General features: G+C 50.7%; 1 protein-coding gene and 1 long non-coding RNA gene across 7 annotated transcripts in view; one reads left to right on the top strand and one right to left on the bottom strand.

Moving 5' to 3' along the window:
• Positions 1–1,614: 1,614 nt before the first annotated feature.
• On the bottom strand, positions 1,615–25,515 carry ZNF629 (zinc finger protein 629). Of its 4 annotated transcripts, XM_081552990.1 has the most exons (4): positions 25,387–25,515; positions 11,525–11,672; positions 7,595–7,702; positions 1,615–7,441 (listed from the first exon to the last, which is right to left on the bottom strand). In XM_081552990.1, the coding sequence occupies exons 3-4, from the start codon at positions 7,665–7,667 to the stop codon at positions 4,908–4,910; spliced, it is 2,607 nt and encodes an 868-aa protein (XP_081409116.1). In that variant the 5' UTR covers positions 7,668–7,702; positions 11,525–11,672; positions 25,387–25,515; the 3' UTR covers positions 1,615–4,907. The 4 variants fall into 4 exon arrangements, with proteins under 4 accessions (XP_081409116.1, XP_081409114.1, XP_081409115.1 ...); XM_081552988.1 differs by lacking the exon at positions 11,525–11,672; XM_081552989.1 differs by lacking the exons at positions 11,525–11,672; positions 25,387–25,515 and adding an exon at positions 10,108–10,299.
• LOC145531203 (uncharacterized) overlaps positions 20,786–26,790 on the top strand; it is a 42,643-nt gene continuing 36,638 nt past the window's right edge. For 2 of the 3 annotated variants that reach the window (XR_014072274.1, XR_014072273.1), the window contains exon 1: positions 20,789–21,168. This is a non-coding gene — a long non-coding RNA (uncharacterized LOC145531203). Of the gene's footprint in view, positions 21,169–26,790 lie in introns of all 3 variants that reach the window. The other variant, XR_014072275.1, reaches the window with a different exon arrangement.

Raw genomic sequence — 26,790 nt, 5'->3', positions numbered from 1 at the left:
ACCACCATTCGTGTCCAGGGTTGGAGGATGGGGGTGAGATCATGTCACTCTCCTTAATTCCCTTCCCTCAATGGTGTCCTTATCCCCAAGTTACTCCAACAAGGTACTCCACAGTCCAGCCTCTGCTCTCTTGCCTTTTCTCAGTTCCCACCTCACTATGCTCTAAGCTGACATCTGTTATGCATCCTCTATCCCCCACCCCACCCCTGACCCCCACACTTGACATTTCCTGTTCTGCAGCCCTCATCTTTCAGGTCACTGCCTCTAGCCAGTTTCCTGCTCCTCTGCTGTGGCAGGTACCATGCCTGGATCCAACCCCTTCTGCTAAGTAAGAACCAATGGGGGACTTGCCTGGTGGTCCAGTGGCTAAGACGCTGCACTCCCAAGGCAGGGGGCTCAGGTTCAATCCCTGGTCAGGGAACTAGAGCGCACATGCCACAACTAAGAGTTTACCTGCTGCAACTAAGACCCAGTGCAGCCCAATAAATATTAAAAAAAAAAAAAAAGAGAGAGAATCAATGGGCTCCAGTGTCTGTTCTTCCTCTGAAGTCCCCTCATTTTACAGAGGACTCCTGTGCTGATGAACCTCAGTGTCTCTAGGAAATATAGAATAGCCTTCATTACTCGCTTCTTCATGAAATGCAATTCCCTCCTCTCTTTCCCCCTTCCCCACCCCTTGATTTCCAGATGGAGAAGGGAAAGGAGAGACAATTGAGCCTGCCTTGGGAGTTGGGGTTAGAGAGGCAAAGGGAAGGTGTGGAGACAGCTACCTGGCTGGGGCAGGAGGCCCCCAGCAGACTGGGGCAGAGGCAGGCACTGGGTTAGAGCTGCCTTAAGCAGCCACTCGGGCCAGGGCAAGGTCTAGGCCCAGGAGATAGCGCTGAGGCAAGCCTGCAAGGAGGATTCAGCGGCGCATCCCCGCCTGACCCAGACAGTGTGGAGCCCAGGCCAGGCCCGGGCAGGCCCAGTGGTGGGGGAGGAAAGGTTTGGTTGTATGCAGAGCTTGCTCCTGGTCATTCTGGCTTCCCTCACCACCTTGCAGTAGATCTTAGGTAAATGGCAGCCTTCTGTTAGCCTCAGCCTCTCCACACGTTGGGGGGTTCACGGGCTACATCCTAAGAGTTAGATGATGAGCCAGGTCTCCGCCCACCTCTCCTCAGGGTCTAGGAGGCTCTGGTCCAAAGGAAGGGCTGGGCCCAGTCCAGGACCCAGGAGAACCAGGGGAGGCGGCTGCCAACTTCTGGAACTAGATCTTGGGCACTGCCTCGTAGCAGTCTGCAGAGGGTGTGGGCGTCGTGGCCAGAGAGGGCTCCCTGGGGCAGCAGAGCTGGCCCTGAGCCAGCCAGTGCGAGTCACCAGGCTGCCACTCAGAAATCAGCATGTTGTGCTGCTTGGCTCTGCCACCTTCTCAGCACATTTCTCCCCATTTCCCAAGAGGATAGATTTTTAAACTGTAAACCCTCAGGCTCCCACCAGCAAGCACTGGATGGAGATTTCCGGCCTCTGGGAAAAGGGCTGGGCTGAACTTTTGAGTTACATGTGGACCCTGCCCTGGCAGAGAACGGGCTCTCTCAGCTTGCTCTGGGCTTGAAAGAGAAGATAGAAAACACCTGGGAAATCTTATTCCCTTTATTCTCTTCAACTAATCAACACGACCACCGCTGACACAACACTGCTATTGACACACAATACTCAAAAGTGGGGCCTTTCTTCACTCCAAGGGGACAAGTCAGATGAGTGGGGGCAAAAGAGTCGGGGCTGCTCACCTGAGGGGCAAGTGTGATGGAACCCCACCTCTTGGTTGTGATGGTTTCGAGCTTCCCCACCATTCAGGATTCACGGCAAGTTCTCCCGGGCTCCCTTCTGACTTCCATATCCATAGCAGTTTAAAGTTTCACCCTAAGCTCAGATCAGTTTCTACTCTCCCTTCTGCTTTCACCAATGATGCTGTGACCCTGTGTTGTGCTCTTCCATGAGGGCCTGTCTAAAGAGTCAGGCTTGCGTGGAGTTGGACAGGAGGGTTTGGCTACACTCTGCCTTCACGACTCACTTCCGGTGGGAAAGTGCCACGATCCCCTGGGCCTGAGCTGGTCAGGACTCGACACTGCCGCCTCCCCAAGCCTACTCCCTGCTTAGTTCCTCCCAAGATGTAGCTCACTCTGGGAGGAAAGCAGCTGGCTAAAGGAGTTTGGGGAGGTGGGCAACAGAGAACCGGTCACACCCCAAAGGTCTCTGACTCTGCCCCCTTTCTTGCTATGAAACCCTAGACCCCAACTAATTGTGTCCACATCATCCATTCAGTACCACAGCCAAGACCCCTGGCCCTCACCCTATGACATGCGAGCATCCTACTACGTATGCTACACCCTAGTCCTCGATAGGTCATCGGTCAGCCCTGACCACCCATCTTCCCCCCAGACTGGCCCTGAGCCCCAAAAGCTGCTCTCTTGGACCCTTCTGGAGACTGATTCCTCAGGCCTATTTCCAAGAGGATCTGCTTCTAGTTTTACAAGAGGTTTGTCTCTACAACTGAATTTTCTTTCTGCTGCCATCTTAGAGGAAAAAAAAAAAAACCTGCTTGGAGAATGGTCTCCTCTTTCTCAGAGGGACACCTCCTTGGTCCATGCTGTCAGTAGAGGCGGGCAGGCTCCTTCTCCCCTCCTGGTGGTGCTTTCTGACCTGGCACTTGGGTGGGTGGGGCTTTATGCAGATATTAATCAAAGTCGCCTCATAGTCCCCCAAGACCTGCCTTTTCCTTCTCCCCAGCAGGCCTAGGCTTTTCCTCCTACAGTGTTCTAGATTTCAGTCTTTGAATTTGAGGGTCATCCCTTTGAGAACAGGACAGACGAAGGGTGAAGGACTTTCACCTTTTGAACTTTTAGGTAATGGAATCAGAGGTCTCTTCCACAGGTTTGTAGGAAGCTGGGTCGCCCTCTCCAGGGACGTGACTCCCCACCTGGCATCTCAGTTCTCTTACTTGTACCACAGCGAGTTACTGGGGCCAGCGTGGTGTCAGTGGGCACTTCCTCTGGACCCAGCTCAGGACAGGGAGTCCTGTCCTTCTTTAAGGGTCTCTGGGGTTAAGGGGTGGGGTTCTTGTTATGGATGTTTCAAGAGTTTTGGCTCTTCAACCATTTCAGAGGACAAGTCTTCATTCCCCGCCAAGGGAGCGGGTTTGGCAGGGTTAATGAAAGTATGTCACCGAATGTGGTGTGTGAGTACAGGAGATGGGCCTGGCCAGGGAGTGTATTTCTCATCATTCTGTCTCCCTCTGAAGGTTTCTGGCTAAGAAGGAGAGAAGCCAAGTGGGTGGACTCTGTCTTCTTTCCAAGGCCACAATTGGGCTGGGCTGCTGCAATCTCAGAAGGCTCCAGGTACTTGGGTGAGGAAGGCGGTCAGGTCTCCATGTACTCTTCAGGGACCCAAGGTCCAGTCTGCGGGGCATCTGGACACCCATCACTATGTGTCCTCTTGCTGGCTCGTCCTCTTGCAGCCTTGCTAACAGCTCAGATGAGAGAGTGAGGTTAAAAATCAGGTTGCTGGCTAATCCAGGCTCTCGATTCTGTCCATTCTGCTGTCCCTTGTTGCCAGAGAATCAAAGATGGTGCTCTTGACTTAAGAAAAGTCTGGCCAGGATTTGACCACACACAGACCTCGTGTCTCTGAAGGGCTTTATTCTTTGGAGGTCGACTAGCAAGGATTCTCCCTCTCTGAGGACAGAATGTAAGGAAACGGGCTACCACAGCCTCAGGACTGGTGGCAGTTAGACTGCAGGAGAAGCCTCCCGACAGTGAGACCTGAGAATGTGGCAGGAGGGACCCTCCATCCCTGGAGGCCTCACAGCGAAGATGTTCCCTAGCTGGGCTGGGGAGAGGGGAGTCCTGCCTGGCTCGAGGGTGCAGGGAACTCTGGTGGCCTGAGCTAGGATCTGCTTGTACTTGCAGTTTGACAAGCTTCTGAAACAGGGAGAACTGGGCAGCCTGGGGTTTGTTGGGTTCCATCTGAACGGCTTCTCCACCTTGGTTCACTTTCCTCAAAGCACTCTTAACAAATCACCTTACTCTTCCCTCCTAATTTTTGCGGTGGTTTCCTAGTCTCCTTACACTTAAAGCTTTTATGTACCCCAAACTTTGGCCTTTAAACAGGCTGGATGTGTTTTTTTCTTCCCCATTTTGGGGGTTCTTTCTGATCAGGAGTTCCATGGGCCTCTTCCTCTCTCACACACAATCATCTAAGACTGCCCTCGTCCCCCACGGAACCCCCAGTGCCTTGAACTGGACCTTCTCTTCCTAGTTCCTGGGTCATTTCTCCTCTGGGGAATCTGAGGCTTCCTCCTCATTCCCACGCTCCTCCCCCAGCCCAGCATTTTCCTCGGTGTCATTGTCCACGGTTCTGGCAGATGGGCTCCCTCCCATACTCTTGGGGGAGAGAACGCTGTGGAGTGAGTTCATGGGAGGTCCTTCTACACCTTCTAAGGGTCACTCCTCCCAAGTTGACGCCATTGTCAGATTCCCTGTGCTTCCCCGACCCTATAGTTTCACTAGGTTTTCGATACAGTTTTATAGGGTTGTCTAGAGACATATTGGGACCTCTTCCTACAATTAATAGGGCTTTTATCCACTATGGTTTATAGGGTTTTTCTGCTACAGACTTAAAGGGCTTTTTTTTTTCCTACATATTTATAGGGTTTCTAACCCAACAGTTTTTCTCTACTGCCTTATAAGTGGTTCCCACCAACAATTTTAAAGGGTTATTCATCACTGATGTAAAAGCACTACTTTTACCCACAATTCTTTATCCTCTGCTTCTCTACAATCTGATAGGGTTTTCCTCCTTTCCCCACATAACTTTTGGGGAGACCCAGTGTTCCTCTCAGGAGAGAGAGGCCTCTGGTCTCCAGACCCTGTTCACAGGGTGACCCCGGGGTGGCAGCTCCTATGGAGGAGGAGGGCTGAGACTTCTGTGAAGCCATCTCCACACTCGGGGCACAAATAGGGCTTTTCTTCCAAGCTGGTTTTGGGGCTTCCCCCTTCCTCATGGCTGCTGCTCTCTGTGGGTGCGGGGGCCTCTCCCTCACCTTCCTGGCTTGTGGACAGGGTGGCTGGCTCTGGGAGGGGGTCTTCGGGTGTGGGGGACTTTTCTCGGGTATGGGTCTCCTGATGCCGGATGAGAGCCAGGCGATCGAGGAAGGAGGCCCCACAATCTGAGCAGCTGTAGGGTCTGGCCCCCAGGGGGCTCCTGAGGTGCTCCAGGAGGACGGAAGAGCTCTTCCCCAGCTCTAAACTCTTCTGGGCTTTCCCGCCTGCATGGACTTTCTGGTGCAGCAGCAGCTCTGAGCTGAGGGCAAAGCTTTTTTTGCATTCGGGGCATTTAAAGGGCTTTCCACTGAGGAAGGGACTGGGCCCCGCCCCTTCCCCGAGGCCAATCCGATAATCGGGAAAGAGAAAGGGCTTTTCGTTGCCGTGGGTGACCTGATGCTGGAGGAGCACCGAGCGATCCAGAAAGCTCTCGCCACAGTGCGAACAGATGTAGGACTTGGAGGAGGGCAGCCCCAGCCTGTGGCTGAAGCTCTCCTGCCCATCGGGCATTTTAAAAGGCTGTCCGGGCGGGTCGGCTCTGCCCTCCGCAGCACCGGGAAAGGAATTCCCTCCAAAAGGGAGCCTGGGGGATCGGAACTGAGGCGGCTTGGGGGCAGGGTGGACAGGGAGGCCGTCTGAATTTTTGTAGGGGTTTTCGCCAATATGGATCCTCTGATGCTGCATGAAGATGCCCTCGTCGTTGAACCCCTTCCCACAGACCAGACACTTGTGGGGTTTGGCTCCGGGGGGTGGGGTCAGCAGGGCAGGGTCCCCGAGCCCCAGGAGGCCGTCGCCCTGAGCTCTTCGGGCCGGGGTCTTGCCCCTCTCGTGGATCACCCGATGCTGCTCCAGCTCATGCGCCTCCAAGAAGGCCTTCCCACAGTCGGAGCACACGAAGAGGTTCTCGTCCATGTGCGTGCGCACGTGCGTGATGAGGTTGGAGCTCTGGCTGAAGCTCTTGCCGCACTCGGGGCACTTGTAGGGCTTCTCGCCCGTGTGCGTGCGCCGGTGCTGGATCAGGTGCGAGCTGCGGATGAAGCTCTTGCCGCAGTCGGAGCACTTGTAGGGCTTCTCGCCCGTGTGGATGCGCTGGTGGCGGATAAGGGTGGAGCTCATGATGAAGCTCTTCCCGCAGTCGGCACAGATGTAGGGCCGCTCGCCGCGGTGGATGCGCTGGTGGTTGATGAGGTTGGAGCTGACGCTGAAGCTCTTGCCGCATTCAGGGCACTTGTAGGGCCGCTCGCCCGTGTGCGTGCGCTGGTGCCGCAGCAGCGTGGCGCTCAGCGTGAAGGTCTTGCCGCACACCGGGCACTTGAAGGGGTCCTCGCGCAGGTGAGTCCGCTGGTGCTTGATGAGCGTGGAGCTGTGGCCGAAGCTCTTGCCGCACTCAAGGCATTCGTAGGGCTTCTCGCCCGTGTGCGTGCGCTGGTGCTGGGTGAGCTCCGAGCTCTGGATGAAGCTCTTACCGCACTCGGTGCAGCGGTAGGGCTTCTCGCCGGCGTGGATTTTCTGGTGCTTGAGGAGGTTGTGGTTCTGGCCGAAGCGCTTGCCGCACTCGGGGCACTTGTAGGGCTTCTCGCCCGTGTGGGTGGCCTGGTGCTGGATGAGGTCCGAGCTGCGGTAGAAGGCCCGCCGGCACTCGCCGCACTTGTAGGGCTTCTCGCCCGTGTGCGAGCGCTGGTGCTTGATGAGGTTGGTGCTCTGGGTGAAGGCCTTCTCGCACTCGGTGCACTTGTAGGGCTTCTCGCCCGTGTGCGTGCGCTGGTGTTGCACCAGGTTGGAGCTCCAGCTGAAGCACTTGCCACAATCGGGGCACTTGTAGGGCTTCTCGCCCGTGTGCGTGCGCTGGTGCTGCACCAGGTGTGAGCTCTGCGTGAAGCTCTTCCCGCACTCGGAGCAGGTGTTGGGCCGCTCGCCTGTGTGGATGCGCTGGTGCCGCAGCAGCTTGGACCACTGGCTGAAGCTCTTGCCGCACTCGTTGCAAATATAGGGCTTCTCGGCGCCGGCCGGGCGGCCTTGCACCAGCTCCCGCAGGCTGGGCTCATTGGCTGGGACCACCGGGGGGCTGTTCCAGGTGGTCAGAGTCCCCCACTGCCAACTGGCCTCACAGGCCTTGGTCCAGTCAGACGGGGTCGGGACTACCTCGGGGGTGGGGGTGTCCAGACGGGTCTGGTGGTCCGAGGGGTTGGAGTGACCCAGCGGGGCCGGGGCATCCTGGGGGCCGGAGGCATCCTGGGAGGGTGTCTCCAGGGGCATCTCTGATGGGTCCTTGAATTCTGGGCTCTGATCTGGATCTCCCAAGATGACCTCCTCTCCAGAACTTTCCTGCTGAGTGCTCTCCTCTTCGTTCCCACTCTCTGCACCTACAGAGAGAAAGGGAGTCTCCAGCCCCCATCTCCTTTCAGAACCTGGGGCAGGCCTCACTTCCCTCCCCCCAGGGTTTTCTGGAGTCTGTGCCCCTCTCTGAATGGGGCCACTCTCTCGTCAGGACCACCGCCCCTTCTTGGGTCCCTCACCTGGGTGAGCATCGTCGGGGCTCTGTCCAGGATCCTGCAGATCTGGGCCCCAGAGCGCCGTCTCAGGTTCCATCCCGGAACTCAGGGCTGTCCAGTGCTCCAGGGACCCTGGGGGTCCGGGAGAGAACACACCGCGGGAGATGAGCTCCGGCCTGCCTTAACTCCCCCGGCCCCACTCCCCCATCTGCCCCATCCCCAGCCCTTATTCCTCCTGATGTGAACTGCAGTCTCCTACCTCCCCATTTTTCTGCGCCTCGGTTCTCAGCGCGACCCTCTCCCCCTGCAGGCCTGCGTTCTGCTCCAGAGCTTACCATCACCACTAAGCAAGTAGGTGAATTTAAGAGTGTAATTAAAAGCTCATCAGTCATAACCTTTTGAACCCAGACTGGGGGCTGGAGAGGCATCTGACACCCACGGGAAAGGAAGCTCTCACCCCACCCCTCGGATGCCCAGAGGCTGGGAAACCTGTTATTTTGTTAATCAGAGAAAGCTCATTAAGAGTCTAATTTTCCTCCTTAATGGGGCTGCTAATTGGGACCAATAAACTTTGCTTATGAGCCCCACAGAGAACCAAGACTAGCTGGAACACTTAAAGAGTTAAAAAAAAAAAAAGTAATAACCACCCCAATTTCCCTGAGGGGACAGACAGGGCATTCCAAAAGACTGGAGCACTTTCCCGTTATCTAAGCACAGAAAGAAAGAGGAAGCTCGGACTAGAGGTAGGGAGAGGGGGCAGTTTAAAGCCATCAGGGGCTTCTGCAGAAACTACTTTGAGAGGGAAATGGAAAGGAAAAGACAGACAGGATGAATGCGTGAAGACCACGTGGCATGTGACAGCAGACACAGTGCCTGCCATGTGGTCCTCATCATCTCACCCCCAAGTCCTCTGAGGAGACCTAGGAATCAGGTTGTCCATTTTCCAGATTAGGAAACCAATGCCAGTGAGGTTTCTTCAAGGTCACAGGCTAAGAAGTGGCAGAGCTAAGACCAGAAATGCAAGATTCTGTGTCTGGCATGTCCTGGTCCCTAAGAGAGGGAGATGACCTTGAAAGTCATGTGAAACTCACAAACGTGGGCAGATGGGGAAGGACAGCTCAGTCAGAGCCTGCTGGCCACGCGAACAGGCTGGAGAAATTCCTGGGACCAGAACGTTTCCCTGGCTATGAAAGAAGGGGTTGGATCCTGACAACCTGGAGCTCTGAACAAGAAACAGAACACTCCCTGCTAAAGCCTTCCACTATGGTTCCATCCTGGCATCCCTTCTTTTAATCCATTTTCTCTTTTGTTGCTGCTGTACCCCATCCCTAACATGTACAAGGTGTTCGATAAATTCTGGATGAATGAATGAGATGCCCCTTGCTCCTAGAGAACCTCTTTGGTCCAGTGCTTTGGAGAGGATGGCAGCAGAGGAACAGGAGCTCAGAGTGAAACACAGGCAGCTGTCACTCCCAAAACGGTGATACGATTCCCGGATGAGGGAACAGGGCCACAGGAGCTAAGTGCAAGGAGAACTCCCCACAATGTTTAGACCCTTAAGAGAGACCCTGTGGGGGCCTGGGCTTTGGGTGCAAGGACCCCAGAGGAGGCTGCGGGGTGGTAACCAAACTGAAGCAGGAGCTAGCTGAACCCAGGAGAGACAGGAGTTAGATTTTAGGAAGTAAATGAATTTCTTCATCTCTGCAGCTTCTTAGGCTCTGAGAATCCCCCACCCCCATCCATAAGTGTCTGTGGGGAGGTGGCAGCCAGGACTTCTGCCAAGCTGGGGGCTGCCTGCCTATTTTGAAGAGGCCTGCTGTGTTTGCTGAGGACAGGTGTGAACTCATGTACCTTGATCGTCTCTGGAGAAATTCAAACTCAGCCGTCCAGGATAGAAGGGAAAGGGTTAATGACAAGGCCGACTTGGAGCAGGAAAGTGGGGAGACCGAGGGAGGTGAGAGGTGCTCAGGCCTGCACAGGCCTCGACCTCAGGCCAGCCCCACTGCGAAGGGAGAGGGAGGGCAGAAGAGGAGGAGGCTGCCTCCCAGAGAGGTGTGGAGAGCGGCCCAGGGTGACCCTGACATGGAGGCAGCTGTGGGAATGCAGCCACCCTGGCCACGGTCCCCCCACGCCTGCACCGGCCTAGACCCTAGACTTCGGCTCCAGCCGGTCCCCGCGACCCTCCTTCGTTTCTCCAACCCCGAGCCCGGCATCCTCCCTTCCCCCGCCCCCCGGGGGCACCCCGGATTCCCGGCTCCCCCGCGGTGCCCCAGCCCCCGGCCCGCTGGGCCGAATTCCCTCTTCCCAGAATGCTCACGCCCTCCCCTCCCCCACAGCCAGACCCTCGCGCTCTTCCCAGAATCCTCGGCCCTCGCGGCCCCTGCCCGGCCCCCACCCCTACCCCGGGCGGCCGGGGGGCGGGGGAGGGGGCTCACGCCCGGGCCCGGGCCCCCGGCCTCCCGCGCCCCATTGTTCCCCGGCGGCCGTCCCGGGCCCTCCGGGCCACCCCCCCGGGAACCCAGGCGTCCCCCACTCACGGCTCTGGGGTCTGGGAAAGGCCGGAAGGCAGGATCCAGCCCCAGGGGACTTAACCCCTTGAATGCCCTGCCTCGGGGGGCGGGCTATATGCCGAGGACTCTAGGGTCCTTCTCAAGGGGTGATCCCAAGCTGAGGACCCGGGGACCAGTTCAGGGTGACTGGGACGGAGCAGGAAGTGACCCCAGCTTCCCGGGCCCCTCTAGCCTGGAGTCAGAGCATCAGCTCTATGGGATTTAACCCTTTGCCTCCCACAGCCTGGGAAAAAAAGGAGGACGGGGAAGCCGGGAGGTGGCGGAGACGGCGCCCCTCTCTCCGTCTCCAGTGGGAGCTGGTTCTCGGGGAAACCGAGATGCCAGTGAGGGGCTCTGGATTTCTGGCCACCCTGCATCTCGCAGGGGCTCCGCCTGCCGCTCGCAGAAAGCCTGAGCTCTGATTTGGTGGCTGCTGGCCCCCTGCGGCCTGCCTTTGTTGGGACTCAGACCCACGAAGGGGGCTTGGATGCCTGGGTTATGGGGTGGGAGCAAGGGCTGGCCGGCCACACCTGGAGATGGAACATCTACAGATGACAAAAACGGCTTAGCTGAAATAAGTCGCTGCAGCAAGCATTTGGGCTAAGGGGACCAGCACAACCAGGAGGGATTTGTGGCAGCCTGTGTCCCTAGCCCCAGCCTCCCTGGCAAGTGTGTGCCCGCCCCCTCGGCCCCAAGTAGCTCCCCTTAGAGGAGGAAACTGAGGCCTGGTTGTGGCAGGAGGGAGGAGGGCCAGACCCTTTCCCAGTAGCTCCTGGGGCACGCAGCTCAGAGCAAGAGAAAAACCCAGGTGGCCTCCCAAGGCCAGTTTATGCGGGCTCCCAATGTTTATAGCCTTGATCTCTTTTCCTCCTCACTCCAATCCACAATCATCCCCATTTTACAGGACAGAAAACTAAGGTGTGAGATGTGAGGCCATGCCATTATTTCAATTTAACACATTTGTATATGGAAGCCTATTACCTCTGGGCACTGTGGGGAACAGAAAGGTGGGGAGACCTCAGAGTTGGACAAAAAATGGGCTCTCTACCCTCAAGAACTCAGGAGGTTTGAGAATGTGTGTGTGTGTGTGTGTGTGTGTGTGTGTGTGTGTGTGTGTGTGTGTGTGTGTGTTAAACACAAAGGAATTACAGGAGAATGTGAGTTCTGCCTGTTCAGAGACGTGAGTGAGCTGGAGCCAGGGGAGGAACAAACGGTCAGAAATTGCTATAGTGGACGCAGCTTCTCTGGGCCTACATCTGCTGTTTTAGAGAGTGTAGCCAGCAGGACAAGAGGCCCCGCTGGGCCTGCCTCTGTTCCTTATCAGCACTGTCACCTTCCGCCTTCCCTAGCAGCCATATCTCCATCTTATCCTTGGCTTCCGACACCTTTGACACCTCACTCTCACCTCAGGGTCTGTGCTCCTCCTGGGCCCCCTTCCCCTGCTATGTTTCTCGCAGCATGTTTCACCCCAACACTATCAGCCCCTCCAGCACGCACAGGGGTTAAGATCAGCTCCATCCAGGCAGGGGCCTGTCCTCTTGTCATCACTGCACCTAGAACAGTAACTGGCAGGTAGTAGGTGCCCAGTGCATGGAATGAAGTCATCCTCCTGCCTCTTCCATCTGTTTCTGGATCAACCCCCAAGCTAGACAGATGGGGCAGAGGTGGGCAGAACTGCCAGGGCACAGTCACATTCATTCACAGACATCCCCACTCTCGCCCCCTCTCTCTGAGGGACGTGTGAGAGGGAGGCCGACGTGGGATCAGAAAGGCTGGTGGGCAGATCTGACCTCCAAGGCTCTCTCCAGCCCTCCCAGGGCTATAAAAGCCTGACTGGGCCCTGGGGCGGTGGTGGACAGGAAAGCTGTACCCTAGAGGCTTACAGAAAGAGGTGAATTTGACCTACAAGATTTTTGTCTCTCTCTTTTTTTAACTGAATAAATTGCCACCTTTAAAAAATTGGTACATTTCAGGACTTCCCTGGTGGCTCAGTGATAAAGAATCTGCCTTACAATGCAAGAGACACTGATTCGATCCCTGATATGGGAAGATCCCACACTCTGTAGAGCAACTAAGCCCATGTGCTGTAACTATTGAGCCTGTGCTCTAGAGCCCGGGGCCGCAACTGCTAAACCCATGTGCTGCATCTATTGAAGCGCCCGCGCCCTAGCCTGTGCACCACAACAGCAGAAGCCACTGCAATGAGAAACCCACACACTGCAGCTAGAGAGGAGCCCACACAGCAACACAGACCCAGTGCAGCCAAAAATAAATACATTTTTAAATGATTACCCCCAAATTGGTACATTTCATATACAAATTTGAATTTTGGAAAATCCGAAGAGGTGGCAACATCACCCAAATTTTCACATGGCGACAACTGGCTGGGTGGCCAGGTCCTTCTTTAGCAGGACACTGACTTTTCAGTTTGTCACAGTCCTTGTCACTCCATTGTGTCCCCAACCGTGAGACTGAAAGGTAGTTTCAATATATGAATCATCTTTCATTGTTGATGCTCCAGCACCCATGTAACAGTAGCTATTAATTCTGTACCCCTTGCTCTAGATTCACCAGGTTCAGAATAATAAAAAGGATGATATCTGCTGACGTGGTTCCATTGATGATGCCAAGCACTGTCCCAAGGGCTTACATATAGTAATTCCGCAAACCTTCACAACAACTCATGAAACCATTATTATTATTTGAGGATAGAGTGAGTCACTGGGACACAACTTTCTAGGGATGAGATGGATTCAAACCCAGGCATGCTGACTTCAGAAACATCATGGCTCTTAACCATGACCCAGGTTGGCTGTGTGTGTGTGCACCCCAGGCACCTTTCCATGAGGACACCTTTCTAGCCACAAGCAGAAAGGCTGCCAGACGCTGCCGCCAGAAAAGGATGGGCCCTTCTTCCCCCAAGATATGCATGCTGGAGGCGTGCGGGGCCCTGGGGGGCTCCTGGGCACCAAGCCTTTCTGTGTCTCCCACTTCTTTGATTACAGCAAACAGCCTTCATTCAGCCCCCATGACCTTCCCTCAGTTCCAATGGGCAGATTCAAGCAGTTGTTACTTAGGAAAGGGAGGCAATGGGAGACTGAGGAGAAGCGCTCATGAGCAGCCTTGAGAGCACGGGCCTGTTTCCCCATCAAGCTCTGCTTGGGGAGCAAAAATCCCCAAAGTCGTGCAGCCAAACAACAACAACAAAAAATTGGGTGACATATATTCTCAGAGATGGTCCTTGAAGTTTTACGTGTAAGAGTACAAAATTGAGGCAGTGTAAATATTCAACCACAGGAAAAATAACTCAGCACAATATTAGTATAGGTGGTAGATATGGAAGGAATTGTACATACAGCTATTAAAAGTATGGCTGTGAAGGACTTCCCTGGTGGTACAGTGGATAGGAATCCGCCTGCCAATTCAGGGGACACAAGTTCAATTCCTGGTCTGGGAAGATTCCACATGCACAGAGCAACTAAGCCCGTGCGCCACAACTCCTGAGCCTGCGTGCTGCAACTACTGAAGCCCGTGTGCTTACAGCCTGTACTCCACAACAAGAGAAGCCACCGCAGTGAAAAGCCTGTGCACCGCAAGGAAGAATAGCCCCCGCCTGCTGCAAGTAGGGAAAGCCCATGCACAGCCACAAAGACCCAGAGCAACGAAAAATAAATAAGTAAAATCATTTTTAAACTATATGGCTGTGAAGATAATGAAGAAACAAAAACTGACAACTATTTTTTTAAAGCTTAGAAAAACAGAAGAAGGAAATATAATAAAAGGCAAAAATGGTTGACCTAGGGGCAGGTAAAAAATGAGTGAGTTAATTTGTTAACTGAGGTACGGTAGACTTACAATATTGTGTGATTTTCAGGTGTATGATTTAATTTTCACATATTTTCTTTAGTATGGCTATACGACTTTTCTAGTGCAAAATCCCAAATATATTATTTCTTGCCTTTTTGATAATAGCCACCAACAGGCATGAGGTGATTTCTCACTGTTGCATTGATTTGCTTTCTGTTAATAATCAGTGATGTTGAACATCTTTTCATGTGCCTGTTGACATCTGTATGCCTTCTTTGGAAAAATATCTGTTCAGCTCCTCTGCCCATTGTTTTAATTGGTGTGGGCTCTCTAGTTGTGGCACACAGGCTCTGGAGTGCTGCATGCAGGGTTAGTTTCTCTGCAACACGTGGGATCTTAGTTCCTCCGTGTGTGTGTGAAGTCACATTAGTTGTGTCTGACTCTTTGTGATGCTATGGACCATAGCTCTCCAAACTCCTCTGTTCATGGGATTCTCCAGGCAAGAATACTGGAGTGGGTTGCCATTTCCTTCTCCAGAGGATCTTCCCAACCCAGGGATAGAACCCGCGTTTCTTAAGTCTTATGCATTGGCGGGCTGGTTCTTTACCACTAGCACCACCCACTAGGTATCAAACCCACAACCTCCACATAGGAAGGCAGATTCTTAATCACTGAACCATGTAGGTTGTCTTTTCATTGTATCGATGGTCTCCTTTGTTGTGCAGAAACTCTTTAGTTTGATATAGTCCTATTGCTTTATTTTTGCTTTTGTTTTTCTTGTCTGAGGAGTCATATCTAGAAAGATATTGCTAAGACCATGCGTGACACCTTTTAGACCAGGGCTCAGAATGAGTGAGCACTGTGTCACTGTCAATCCCTATTCTTGTATTCACTGGGTAAGTGACATGAGCATCACCTGGCTCTATGGCTCTTTGGGGGCTCCTAGTGATCACCACTTTCCTTTGGGAACCTTAGGGGTTGAGCTTTGTAAGGTTATTATCACTTGACTGATGCCCTCTTTTTTTTGGCCATGCTACATGGCATGCAAGATCTTACTTCCCTGACCAGAGGTTGAACGCAGGAACTCTGCAGTGGAAATATGGAGTCCTAACCACTGGACTACCAGGTAAGTGGAAGTCCCTAACTGATGCCTTTGGACTGCTGAGAGATCCTTGTTTTGCTCTGTAGTTTTGTTTATTTCCAAATACTGCTTCATGTGGAGAACTGTGAAGTCAGATATGTAGCCTTTCTCTAAGATTTATGGCCTCAGATATTAAAACGACATATGTTTTAAGTTGGTACCATAAGGGTTGTTGTTATTGTTCAGTCACTAAGTCGAGTCCAACTCTTTTCGACTCCATGGACAGCAGCATCCCAGGCTCCTCTGTCCTCCACTGTCTTCCAGAGTTTGCTCAGATTCATGTCCATTGAGTCAGTGATGCTATCTATCTGTCTTATCCTCTGCCGTCCCTTCTCCTTTTGCCTTCAGTCTTTCCCAGAATCAGGGTCTTTTCCAATGAATCAGCTCTTCACATAAGGTTGCCAAAGTGTTAGAGCTTCAGCTTCAGCAACAGTCCTTCCAATGAATATTCAGGACTGATTTCCTTTAGGATTGACTGATTTGATCTCCTTGCAGTCCAAGGAGGTGACAGAATTCTAGCTGAGCTCTTTAAAATCCTAAAAGATGATACTGTTCAAGTGCTGCACTCTATAATTCAGCAAATTTGGAAAACTGTGCAGTGGCCACAGGTTGGGAAAAGGTCAGTTTTCATTCCAATTCCAAAGAAGGGCAATGCCAAAGAATGTTCAGACTACCATACAGTTGCACTCATTTCACATGCTAGCAAGGTTATACACAAAATCCTTCAAGCTAGACTTCGGCAGTACGTGAACCGAGAACGTCCAGATGTACAAGTTAGGTTTCTAAGAGACAGAAAAACCAGAGATCAAATTGCCAACATTTGTTGGATCATAGAGAAAGCAAGGGAATTCCAAAAAAAATCTACTTCTGCTTCATTGGCTATGCTAAAGCCTTTGACTGTGTGTATCACAACAAACCATAAGGGAGATAAGGGAATCTGGCAGTTGTGTTTGTTTCTTTATTTGTACCTTGCTTGGTTTCAAAAAAGGACTTGAAGCATTACAACAGGTGCCTGGCATCTAGTAAGCCTCCCAGCCATTAAAATGCTGGCCATCATTACCAATTGTAGCTGTGGTAGCAGAGTATCATGATCAAGATAAAAAATAAAATGGCAAAGGGAAAATAAGGGGAGAAATGATAACATGAATCCAGGCTTGGTGTACAATACATACGTATAAAGCTCTGTTTGTACAATTGCTCAAAGTGGGTTTTAATACATCAACTATACTCCAATAAAAATGTTTTTTAAAAGTGGGTTATAGATTTGCTGAGTTTTCTAGAGGCCCCAGCAAATATTGGTTACAAAATTCATATGAGGACTTCCCTGGTGGCACAGTGGATAGGAATCCACCTGTCAGAGCAGGGGACAAAGGTTTGATCTCTCCTCCAGGAAGACTCCACATGCCGTGGGGCAACTAAGTCCATGGACCACAACTATGGAGCCTGTGCTATAGAGCCTGCGAGTTGCAACTACTGAGCCTGCATGCTGCAACGACTAAAGCCAGGGTACCTAAAGCTTGTACTCCACAACAAGAGAGGCCACCGCAATGAGAAGCCCTTGCAGCACAATGAAGAGTAGCCCCTGCTTGCTGCAACTAGAGAGAAAGTCTGCGCTCAGCAATGAAGACCCAGAGCATCCAAAAATGAATAAATTAATTTTAAAAAATTCATATAAGGTTTGGGAGAAAGTTCTCCTGTGAGTTCTCATCAAGATGACATTTTATGATGCCAAGGGTCATATCCTCAACCCATCCCCTAATTCTGGATCCAGTCCAACACAGCGACAGATGGCAAGCAAAGCCCCAGTGGGGCAGGATATGCAGCATGGCTACTGTAAATTCAACCAGTTTTAAAGACACTGTTACAGATTACACATCCCAGTCATAAATAATCTCAATAAGGGGATTAGCTACAACATGTGCCTTTCGGCTCTTTGGGGTTGGTAGATAAATGCACAGTAATATCTCTTCCTTGTCAGTTCCAGGGGCCATACACAAAGAATGAAATGGTGGCCCCAGAAATACCTAGCATCCAGGGCTTCCCTGGCAGTCCAGTGGTTAAGACTCTGCGCTTCCACTGCAGGGGGGCTCAGGTTCAATCCCTGGAGGGGGAATTGGGATCCTGCATGCCATGCAGCTTGGCCAAAAGAAAAAAAAAGAAATACCTAGCTGATAAGCAGATGGCTTTTTAAGTAGTTATTTATTTATTTGGCTGCATCGGGTCTTAGTTGCCTCAAACTGGATCTTTGTTGTAGTAGATGTGGCGCACAGATTTAGTTGTCCTGTGGCATGTGGAACCTAGTTCCCCACCCAGAGATCAAACCTTCATTCCCTGCACTGAAAGGCAGATTCTTAACTACTGCACAATCAGGGAAGTCCCTTGGAGGTTTGTTTTGTCTGATTTTTCACACTTGAGGTCTGATCACTAGATTTGGAAAAAGATTGCCTTTTACAGGGGCAATCAAGTTGTTCTGGTTTCTAGCTACTTAATCTCCGGCTTATCTGTCCAGCCTTTTTCCTCTTTTCTCAGATGTCTAGGGCTCAGGTTTGACCTCTTTCCTTCCATATTAACATAATATGCTTTTTTTTTTTTTTTGGCCACACTGCATGGCTTGCAGGATCCTATCTCCCTGACCAGGGACTGAACCCACGATGGCAGTGCAAGCTCCAAGTCCTAACCATTGGACTGCCAGGGAACTCCCAAGAGTTGGCACAGAAGTATTTCCATGAGTTATTTTAGTTTTTGCCATTGTTCTGGCAGGTGGCCATGGTTGCCCCTATTTTATGCTGAAGAGGTGGAAGTTCAAAAATATATGTGGTAGCTGCCCAAGGTCACCTGGTTAGGTGAGAGCTGTGATTATTGCAGCCTGATGGGATTCAATGTCTTTCCTCTTCCCTACACCATGCCATTTTACTCACAAGTCATCCACTGGATGGTCTGATTGAGAATTCCAGCTGAGTTAAACATCAAGACTGCTGGCCTTTTGTTTGTATTATTAACATCTTTTCCCTTTTTTGAAAATTGTGATTTCATTTGTCTATCTTTTGTGCCTCCTTCTCCAAGGAATCAGGTGGCTTAGAGCTCACTGGCAAATTTTCTCATTTTCCTTGTCCAAGTGGGATCAGAAGATGTGACTTAGTTCAAAGCAGCACAATGCTTTCTTAAAATCTCATACCTCCAATGTCACATTTCCATTTTCTCTTGCCACTGTTGGTTATAAAACAAATTTCATAATGCAAATAAAAACAACCGTGAAACACTATATTTTTAACCTAAGAAATCTTCAAATATAAATAGTTTGATTATATGATTTGTGGAGAAGCCGTCTCAAACATGATTAGTAAGAAAATCCATCTCAGTGCCTCCTAGGAGGAAGGGAAAATTGGCTAAACTGATCAAAATTCAAAACACCCACACCCTTTGACCCACCAGTTCCATTTCTAGATCGTACAGGCTTGGTGACACATGCGGCATGCAAAAATGTAGGCACAATCATATGGATTGAAATGTTTCTATAGCAAAAGACTGTATATAGTCTACATGCCCAGGACTTCCCTGCTGGTCCAGTGGTTAAGAATCCACCTTGCAATGCAGGGCACTCAGGTTCGATCCCTGGTCAGGGAACTAAGATCCCACATGCTGCAGAGCAACAAAGCCAGTGAGCCACAACTAGAGAGCCTGCGCGCCACAACAAAAGATCCAACGTGCCACAACTAAGACCCAATGAAGCCAAATAAATTAAAAACAAATAAAAAAACAAAAACCTACATGTCCACCAATAGAGGAGCTGATTAAATAAATTATGGCCTAAACATATAATGGGGCTTCCCTGGTGGCTCAGTGGTAAAGAATCTGTCCACAAAGCAAGAAACCTGGGTTCAATCCCTGGGTGGGGAAGATCCCCTGGAGAAGGAAACGGCAACCCACTCCAATGTTCTTGCCTGGAGAATTCCATGGACAGAGGAACCTGGCAGGCTACAGTCCACAGGGTCACAAAGAGTCAGACACGAATGAAGCAACTTAGCAAGCACCCTGTTTGGTTTCCTCACTGGAGAAGGTGTGTGTCGTCTTTGAATCGGTGTGGCTTCACACTCCTCTTCCTGCCTGGGGTACATGAAGTGAGAATTCATATCCTGTTCTGACTGAAGAGTCCTGACTAAATCACTGACTCGTAGAGTGATCCTGGGAAAGCCCGGCACTTTCTCACAGAAATGACAAGATGGGCGCTGATGTCCAGCCCTCTCAAACCTTCAGCCAGGCAGAGGGAGCAGCGTGGCTAAGGACATGGTAGGGGAGGGGAAGAAAGATGGCGCCTGCTAACTCTGGATCTTCATCTCCCATCGCCCCTCTCCCCTTTCATTCACAGCTTCCCGACCCACGCTCTCCTGGGCTGCTCTCCTGCACGTCTGTCTAATTGCTACATCCCTAGGGAATGAAAGGACAGCTGCCCACTTCCTCCAGGCTTCCACACTCTCCAAGGACCTTTAGTCCGACTAAGCACTAGAGCCCAGTGAAAACCGCCCAGAGGGACCCTGAGCAGGAAGAAATGGCCAATCAGACTGGCCCCTGAGGTTTCCACTGGGTGTGTAAAAGGTTGGGCTGGATGGTAATAGTTTTTGAAAGTAAAAACATGGTTTTAATTTATCCTTAAAATGTATACTCAATGCCTTTCTCTCTTTGGATGTCTGCAGCTTGCTGCTGCTTTCTTTTTTTTTAACTTGCTTCTTTTTAAGGTCACAAGAGCCTTTTCTTCAGGCGAGGATGGTGTCCGTCCTGGGAGGAATTAGGTGAATTTGCACAGCCTCCTCAGCCCTGGACTCTCTAGATATTCATGTCTGTGACATCATACACATGGGTTTAGTTTTGATGGTTTCCATGCTTTAGTTTGGAATTCCCAGAAAAAGTTTTCAAACTCAGAGATGCAGTGTGAGGAGAAGAGGCACGTGACCTGGGGCTTTGAGGGCTTTGATTTCAAATCAGACTCTGACCTACATACACTCAGTTACCCATAAAATGGGAAGAATACTCCCTTCACAAAAGTGCCCCCCAGCCACTGAGATCAGGTCTACAAGGAACCTAGCAAGAAGGTCCACAATCAACAGCAGCCCCTTACTATCCTCTCTATGGTGTCCCTGATGTTCCTGTCACAGAACTGACCTTCTACCAACAGCCATTTAAAAAAAGGAAGCAGTAAGGAATTGGCTGGTGGACCAGAGGTTAGACCTCCGCGCCAGTTCAATCCTGGGTCGGAGAACTAAGATTCCACAAGCCATGCTACCAAAACCACCACCACCACAACAAAAGGTAGCACTACAGACAAACAAACACTAGCATTTATTGAGCACTTATTATATGTCAAGCGCACTTAAGGGCTTGCATATATTAATTCATTGAATCCTTACAGAAAGCCTTTGAGCTAGCTCGGTTACATTTGCAAAGAAAGCCAAGGCTCAGAGAAGAGAAATAACAGCCGAGCTGGTTTAGAAACCCGGCAGTTGGGCTCTGCTCCCCGCCCTGATCTGGGCACCAGAATCATCAAAACGTCCCCCAGAGTGAACACTAGACAACTCGGCCGTTCTCAGGGAGCAAGGGAACTAAACCCTCCAGTTGGAGCTTTCTGCCGGGGTCGAAGGGGTTATTCCCACTGAGACGCCTGCACCCCGAGCTCCTAGAGAGGCCGCGTTGGGGGCGGGAGGAAACTTTGCTTCCGGCGGTGCGGGGGTTTGGGAATCAGGAATCCGGCGCGCTAGCTACTGGTTACGGCCCTCTGCCCCGCCTCGCCCGGAGCCCCACGGTGGGGCAGATGAGCCCTGGGCGGCCGGAGGGGCAGGGCTCTCCGAAAGGCATCCCTGACCCCCTGGGATCTAGAAGGGGGGGACTCTTGAGTTGGGGTGGCGAAGGCGTGCCCCTCCAGAACAGAGGTCCCCCCGGCGTGCGGGGGAGACGCCGGTGAACTTGGCCGCCCCGGGAGGCTTCTCATCTCCCCCCGTCGCAGGCTGTCACGGGGAGGCGCGGGGCGGGGGGCCGTTTTTCCCAGAAGTGCCAGCCTCCCGGTCCCCCGCCGGCCCCTCCCCGAGACCTCGAACCTTCCAGAGCCCCGGGTAAGAAAGCGCTCGCTCGTTCCTCCCCGCTCCCTATGCTGGCCCGTCCCCCTCCTCCTTAACTCCACAACTGCCCCGAGAAGCCGGTGGTATCGGCCCCATCTTGTAGGCGACTGTTTTATAAAGTCAGTTTATAAACGGGCTTGTCCCAGACCCTCGGGGTCAGGAGCGGAAGCAGGAACGCGCGTCGTGCTGCTCAGGCCCGCGGGCTGAGTACCCAGTCAGCTGGGGCGATGGGTTAGCATCCGGCTACCTTCTCTGAACCAGGCAGGTCTGAAACCAGCCCCGTAGTCCTATTTGCGAGATGGCTGGGTCATTCTAAGTCAAATTGGAAGCCCAGTTATCTTTTCTCCTGCCACACCACTCTGCTTCCCTCATCTTCTTATCAACTTTGTCTTTTTCTTTTTTTAATTGATTAAACTAAAGCTGGCTATGGACTCAAGTCAGATCTCTGTCAGCATGGCATTCAAGGCCAGTTGAAACTTGGCTTCAGCCCGTCTATGGGGTCGCACAGAGTCGGACACGACTGAAGCGACTTAGCAGCAGCAGCAGCAGCAGCATCTGTCTAACCTGATTTCTCTTGGTTCCCTAAGTAGAAGTTACAGACTGATAGCTACAGTGGAAAATGTTTCAACCAGTGGGCTGAGTTTCTTTTCAAAATTCGAATTGATATTTACTTTAACATTGGGAGACTTCATTAAACACACACACACAGATTACCAGCTTATGATCCATCAGTAGAGCTGCAAACAGCCGGCCCAGGTTCTTGTCTCCAGCATCTGGTTTGAACCTAGCAGTGCCTGCCCCCTTTTAGATAGGGCTCTGTTTCCCTGTTTACTCTAGTCCCATCCACTCTGAGTCCTCTCTGTTTCTGAGCCAGAGGATCAGCTGTTGTGCTTGCATTGATGTTTTTCCTAGAATTGAGATGCAGGTTTTTGGCTTCTGGGACTCTTATCAGTTCAGTTCAGTTCAGCTTGCTCAGACTCATGTCCGTCAAGTCTCTGATGCCATCCAACCATCTCATCCTCTGTTGTCTCCTTCTCCCACCTTCAATCTTTCCCAGCATCAGGATCTTTTCCAAGGAGTCAGTTCTTCGCATCAGATGGCCAGAGTATTGGAGTTTCAGCTTCAGCATCTGTCCTTCCAATGAATATTCAGGACTGATTTCCTTTAGGATGGACTGGTTGGATCTCCTCGCAGTCCAAGGGACTCTCAAGAGCCTTCTCCAACACCACAATTCAAAAGCATCAATTCTTCGGCGCTCAGCTTTCTTTATAGTCCAACTCTCACATCCATACATGACTACTGGAAAAACTATAGCTTTGACTAGATGGACCTTTGTTGGCAAAGCAATGTCTCTGCTTTTTAATATGCTGTCTAGGTTGGTCATAATTTTTCTTCCAAGGAGTAAGCGTCTTTTAATTTCATGGCTGCAGTCACCATCTGCAGTGATTTTGGAGCCCAAGAAAATAAAGTCTCTCACTGTTTCCATTGTTTCCCCATCTATTTGCCATGAAGTGGTGGGACTGGATGCCATGATCTTAGTTTTCTGAATGTTGAGCCTTAAGCCAGCTTTTTCACTCTCCTCTTTCACTTTCATTAGGAGGCTCTTTAGTTCTTCGCTTTCTGCCATAAGGGTGGTGTCATCTGCATATCTGAAGTTATTGATCTTTCTCCCAGCAATCTTGATTCCAGCTTGTGCTTCATCCAGTCCAGCATCTCGCATGGTATACTCTGCATATAAGTTAAATAAGCAGGGTGACAATATACAGCCTTGATGTACTCCTTTCCCGATTTGGAACCAGTCTGTTGTTCCATGTCCAGTTCTAACTGATGCTTCTTGACCTGCATACAGATTTCTCAAGAGGCAGGTCAGGTAGTCTGGTATTCCCATCACTTTTAAGAATTTTCCAGTTTGTTGTGATCCACACAGTCAAAGGCTTTGGCATAGTCAATAAAGCAGAAATAGACATTTTTCCAGAACTTTCTTTCTTTTTTGATGATCCAGGGGATGTTGGCAATTTGATCTCTGGTTCCTCTGCCTTTTCTAAATCCAGCTTGGAACATCTGGAAGTTCACAGTTCACATACTCTTGAAGCCTGGCTTGGAGAATTTTGAGCATTATTTTGCTAGCATGCGAAATGAGTACAATTGTGCAGTAGTTTGAACACTTTTTGGTGTTGCCTTTCTTTGGGATTGGAATGAAAACTGACCTTTTCCAGTCCTGTGGCCACTGCTGAGTTTTCCAAATTTGCTGACATATTGAGTGCAGCACTTTCACAGCATCATCTTTTACGATTTGAAATAGCTCAGTTGGAATTCCATCACCTCCACTAGCTTTGTTTGCAGTGATGCTTCCTAAGGCTCACTTGACTTCACATTCCAGGATGTCTGGCTAGAGTGATCACCATTGTGGTCATCTTGGTCGTGAAGATCTTTTTTGTACAGTTCTTCTGTGTATTCTTGCCACCTCTTCTTAATATCTTCTGCTTGTGTTAGGTCCATACCATTTCTGTCCTTTATTGTTCCCATTTTGCATGAAATGTTCCCTTGGTACCTCTAATTTTCTTGAAGAGATCTCTAGTCTTTCCCATTCTATTGTTTTCCTCTATTTCTTTGCATTGATCACTGAGGAAGGCTTTCTTATCTCTCCTTGCTGTTCTTTGGAGCTTGCATTCAAATGGGTATCTTTCCTTTTCTCCTTTGCCTTTCGCTTCTCTTCTTTTCTCAGCTATTTGTAAGGCCTCCTCAGACAACCATTGTGGCTTTTTGCATTTCTTTTTCTTGGGGATGGTCTTGATCACCGCCCCATGTACAATGTCGTGGACCTCCATGTACAATGTCGTGGACCTCCGCCCATAGTTCATCAGGCACTCTGTCTATCAGATCTAATCCCTCGAATCTGTTTGTCACTTCCACTGTATAGCACCTAGAGCCACTGATTCTTTGTGACCCCCATGGACTGTAGCCTGTCAGGCTCCTCTGTCCATGGAATTCTCCAGGCAAGAATACTGGAGTAAGTAGCTGTTCCTTTCTCCGGGGGATCTTCCCAACCCAGGGATCGAACCCAGGTCTCCAGCATTGCAGACAGATTCTTTACCAGCTGAGCTACCAGGGAAGCCAGGGTCTCTATCAAAAGGACTCAAATCGATAGTAAACCCAGAGGCACCTGTGTGCAAAGAACACAGAAAGGGACCTCCCTGGTGGTCTGGTGGTTAAGACTCCCTGCTGCAATACAAGGGGCATGTGTTCAGCCCCTGGTGAGGGAACTATGGTCCTACATGCCACATGGTGCAGCCAAAAAATAATAAAGACAACAGGAAGTATGCGCCTAGCCTCCTTCATACTTGTCCTTTTCTTTCTTGGACTCTATTTCCATTTGAATTTTCCACTTGCCCTACAGAAACACTCATATCCAGCTAGATTGCCTCACAGGCTCTCAGATGAACCATATCTTTGCAGTATCTTCTCCAGTGAGTAGATTCTGTTTAGCAATGTCCACAGCTAGTCCTATTCCGTGAAACCTTCCCCAACAACCAAACCCAACCACCTCCATCCATCTCATCAGTATTTCTGGGCACTGGGTTAGATGAGTATGACTAAGCCACCACCGTTTCTTCTCTAGATTTCTATGGCTGCTCCTGAATCAATGTCTTAGACAGCCTCTTGCACATGGTAGGTGATCAGTAAATAATTGTGCTTGTGCTTAGTTGTGTCCGATTCTTTGTGACCCCATGGACAGTAGCCCACCAGGTTCCTCTGTCCATGGGATTTTCCAGGCAAGAATACTGGAGGGCGTTGCCATTTCTTCCTCCAGGGGATCTTCCCAACCCAGGGATCAAACCTGAGTCTCCAGTGTCTCCTGCATTGCAGGTGGATTCTTTACCTGCTGAGCCATCAGGGAAGCCCTGATAAGTAATTATCAGCTAATAGATGGCCCAGTCACTTATTCCCCTGGTTGAACTGTAGGATCTTTGAGGATGGGGTCTAAATGGGATCTATCTTCACTGCCCTAGCAACCATTACTGTTCCTGGCACACAGCAGACACTTGGTTATGGCTAAGGAAATAAGTGCCATAAGGAGATGCCCCAGACAAAAAAATTAGTATCAAATTTCAGCCCAGTCCCAAGGCTGGAAGCAGCACCCCCTGCTCCCCATGTCCTAGTGCTGCAGAATAATGGAGAGGCAGCCCCAGAGAAGAGAGAACAGAGGCTTACTCAGTCCTGACAGCCAGGAGCGCGTCACAGACCCCTGGACCAGGAGGCTCTGCTCGAAATTCAGCTAAAGTTACATCTCTAACCAAGCTGTATCCATGTGACCTTGTGAGTGAAACCCAACCTGATTCTGATTCTGAATTCCAAGCTCTAGAATTAACAACAATGGTTCACATGTACCGTAGCTCCCCACGAGTCAAGCCCTGCCTCGTGCTTCACACCCATGGCCTTCCAGCCCCACTAGGGTCATGGCATCAATACTGTATCTCCTCTTTACAGAGAGATGGCAGAGGCTCTAATGCCTGTTTAACTCGCCTGAAGCCACACGGTAACAGGCTGAGCCAGGAGCTAAGTCCATGTGGGCTGATTCCAGGGCTTCTGAGCTTAGCACTGTGCTCCTTCCAAACATCTGAGGCTTTATTTAATACCACAGAACTTTACACTTGGGTATAGTTAAAATGGTAAATTTTATTTTGTGTGTAGTTTAACTGAGTTTTTAACTGAGGAACCCAGGGACTTAAACAGATGAAAAAGAACACCAGGGACATCCCTAGGGGTCCCTAGTGGTTAGGACTCCACACTTCCACTGCAGGGGGCATTGGTTCCATTCCTGGTAGGGGAACTAGGATCCCGCATGCTGCACAGTTCAACCGAAGAAAATTTTTAAATTAAAATAAAACCTGCCCTCTCAGAAGTTAAAGTCTAAGGAACACATAAACAAAGTAACAAAGTGGAGAAGGGAAACTAGGAAGTGTCCTCATCAGGGAACTTGTTGCTCTTTTGTAGAGAGAGGCCAGGAGTATTTCTCTGAGAAGATGAGCTTTTATGTAAAAAACTGACAGGAAGCAGATGGGTAAAACTGCCTGTTTTCTGCTCCCTCCAAAAACTCCAGAAAGAAAACGATCTAGACTGAGGAAATCAACTCAGGTGCTATTTGCTAATTCTTCAAGCATTCCAGGAGGGGAGAAAAAACAACTTCCAGGAGAGGTGAAGTTGATTCTTTTTTTTAAAAAAAAAATATTTATTTGGCTGTGCTGGGTCTTAGTCGTGGTATGTGGGATCTAATTCCCCGACTAGGGATCGAACCCAGGGCCCCTGCTTTGGGGGTGTGGAGTCTTAGCCAGTGGACCACCAGGGAAGTCCCAAAGTTGATTCTTTTCCTTCTCAACCTTCCTTTGTTCTTTCTGATTTTGCCCTACATCCTTTCTCACTTCTCCAATCTCCTGCAAGGTTCACCTCTATTCTGACTTGTCTGTCCTTCCCTTGTCTGGCCAACTCCATCCAGAGTGGCCATGAAATGAGGTGGTAGAGGCAGTGGGTGAGCAAGTGGTCAGGGGAACTAGCCTGCTTCCTTGCATGATAGGGAGCCACGCAGAGCGTGAAGGGGAGGTGGGGGCAGGAGGCGGG

The sequence above is a fragment of the Giraffa tippelskirchi genome, chromosome 13 (assembly GCF_054371585.1).
Source record: "Giraffa tippelskirchi isolate mGirTip1 chromosome 13, T2T-mGirTip1v1.2.pri, whole genome shotgun sequence".
Taxonomy (NCBI): domain Eukaryota; kingdom Metazoa; phylum Chordata; class Mammalia; order Artiodactyla; family Giraffidae; genus Giraffa; species Giraffa tippelskirchi.
This window is presented reverse-complemented; position numbering and strand designations above follow the sequence as displayed.

Excerpts from the sequence above, each read along its gene's own strand:
- ZNF629 (XM_081552990.1), bottom strand. The coding sequence starts at position 7,667 with ATGGAACCTGAGACGGCGCTCTGGGGCCCAGATCTGCAGGATCCTGGA. Across the intron at positions 7,442-7,594 it reads CCCCGACGATGCTCACCCAG|GTGCAGAGAGTGGGAACGAA; the intron begins GTGAGGGACCCA and ends TTCTCTCTGTAG.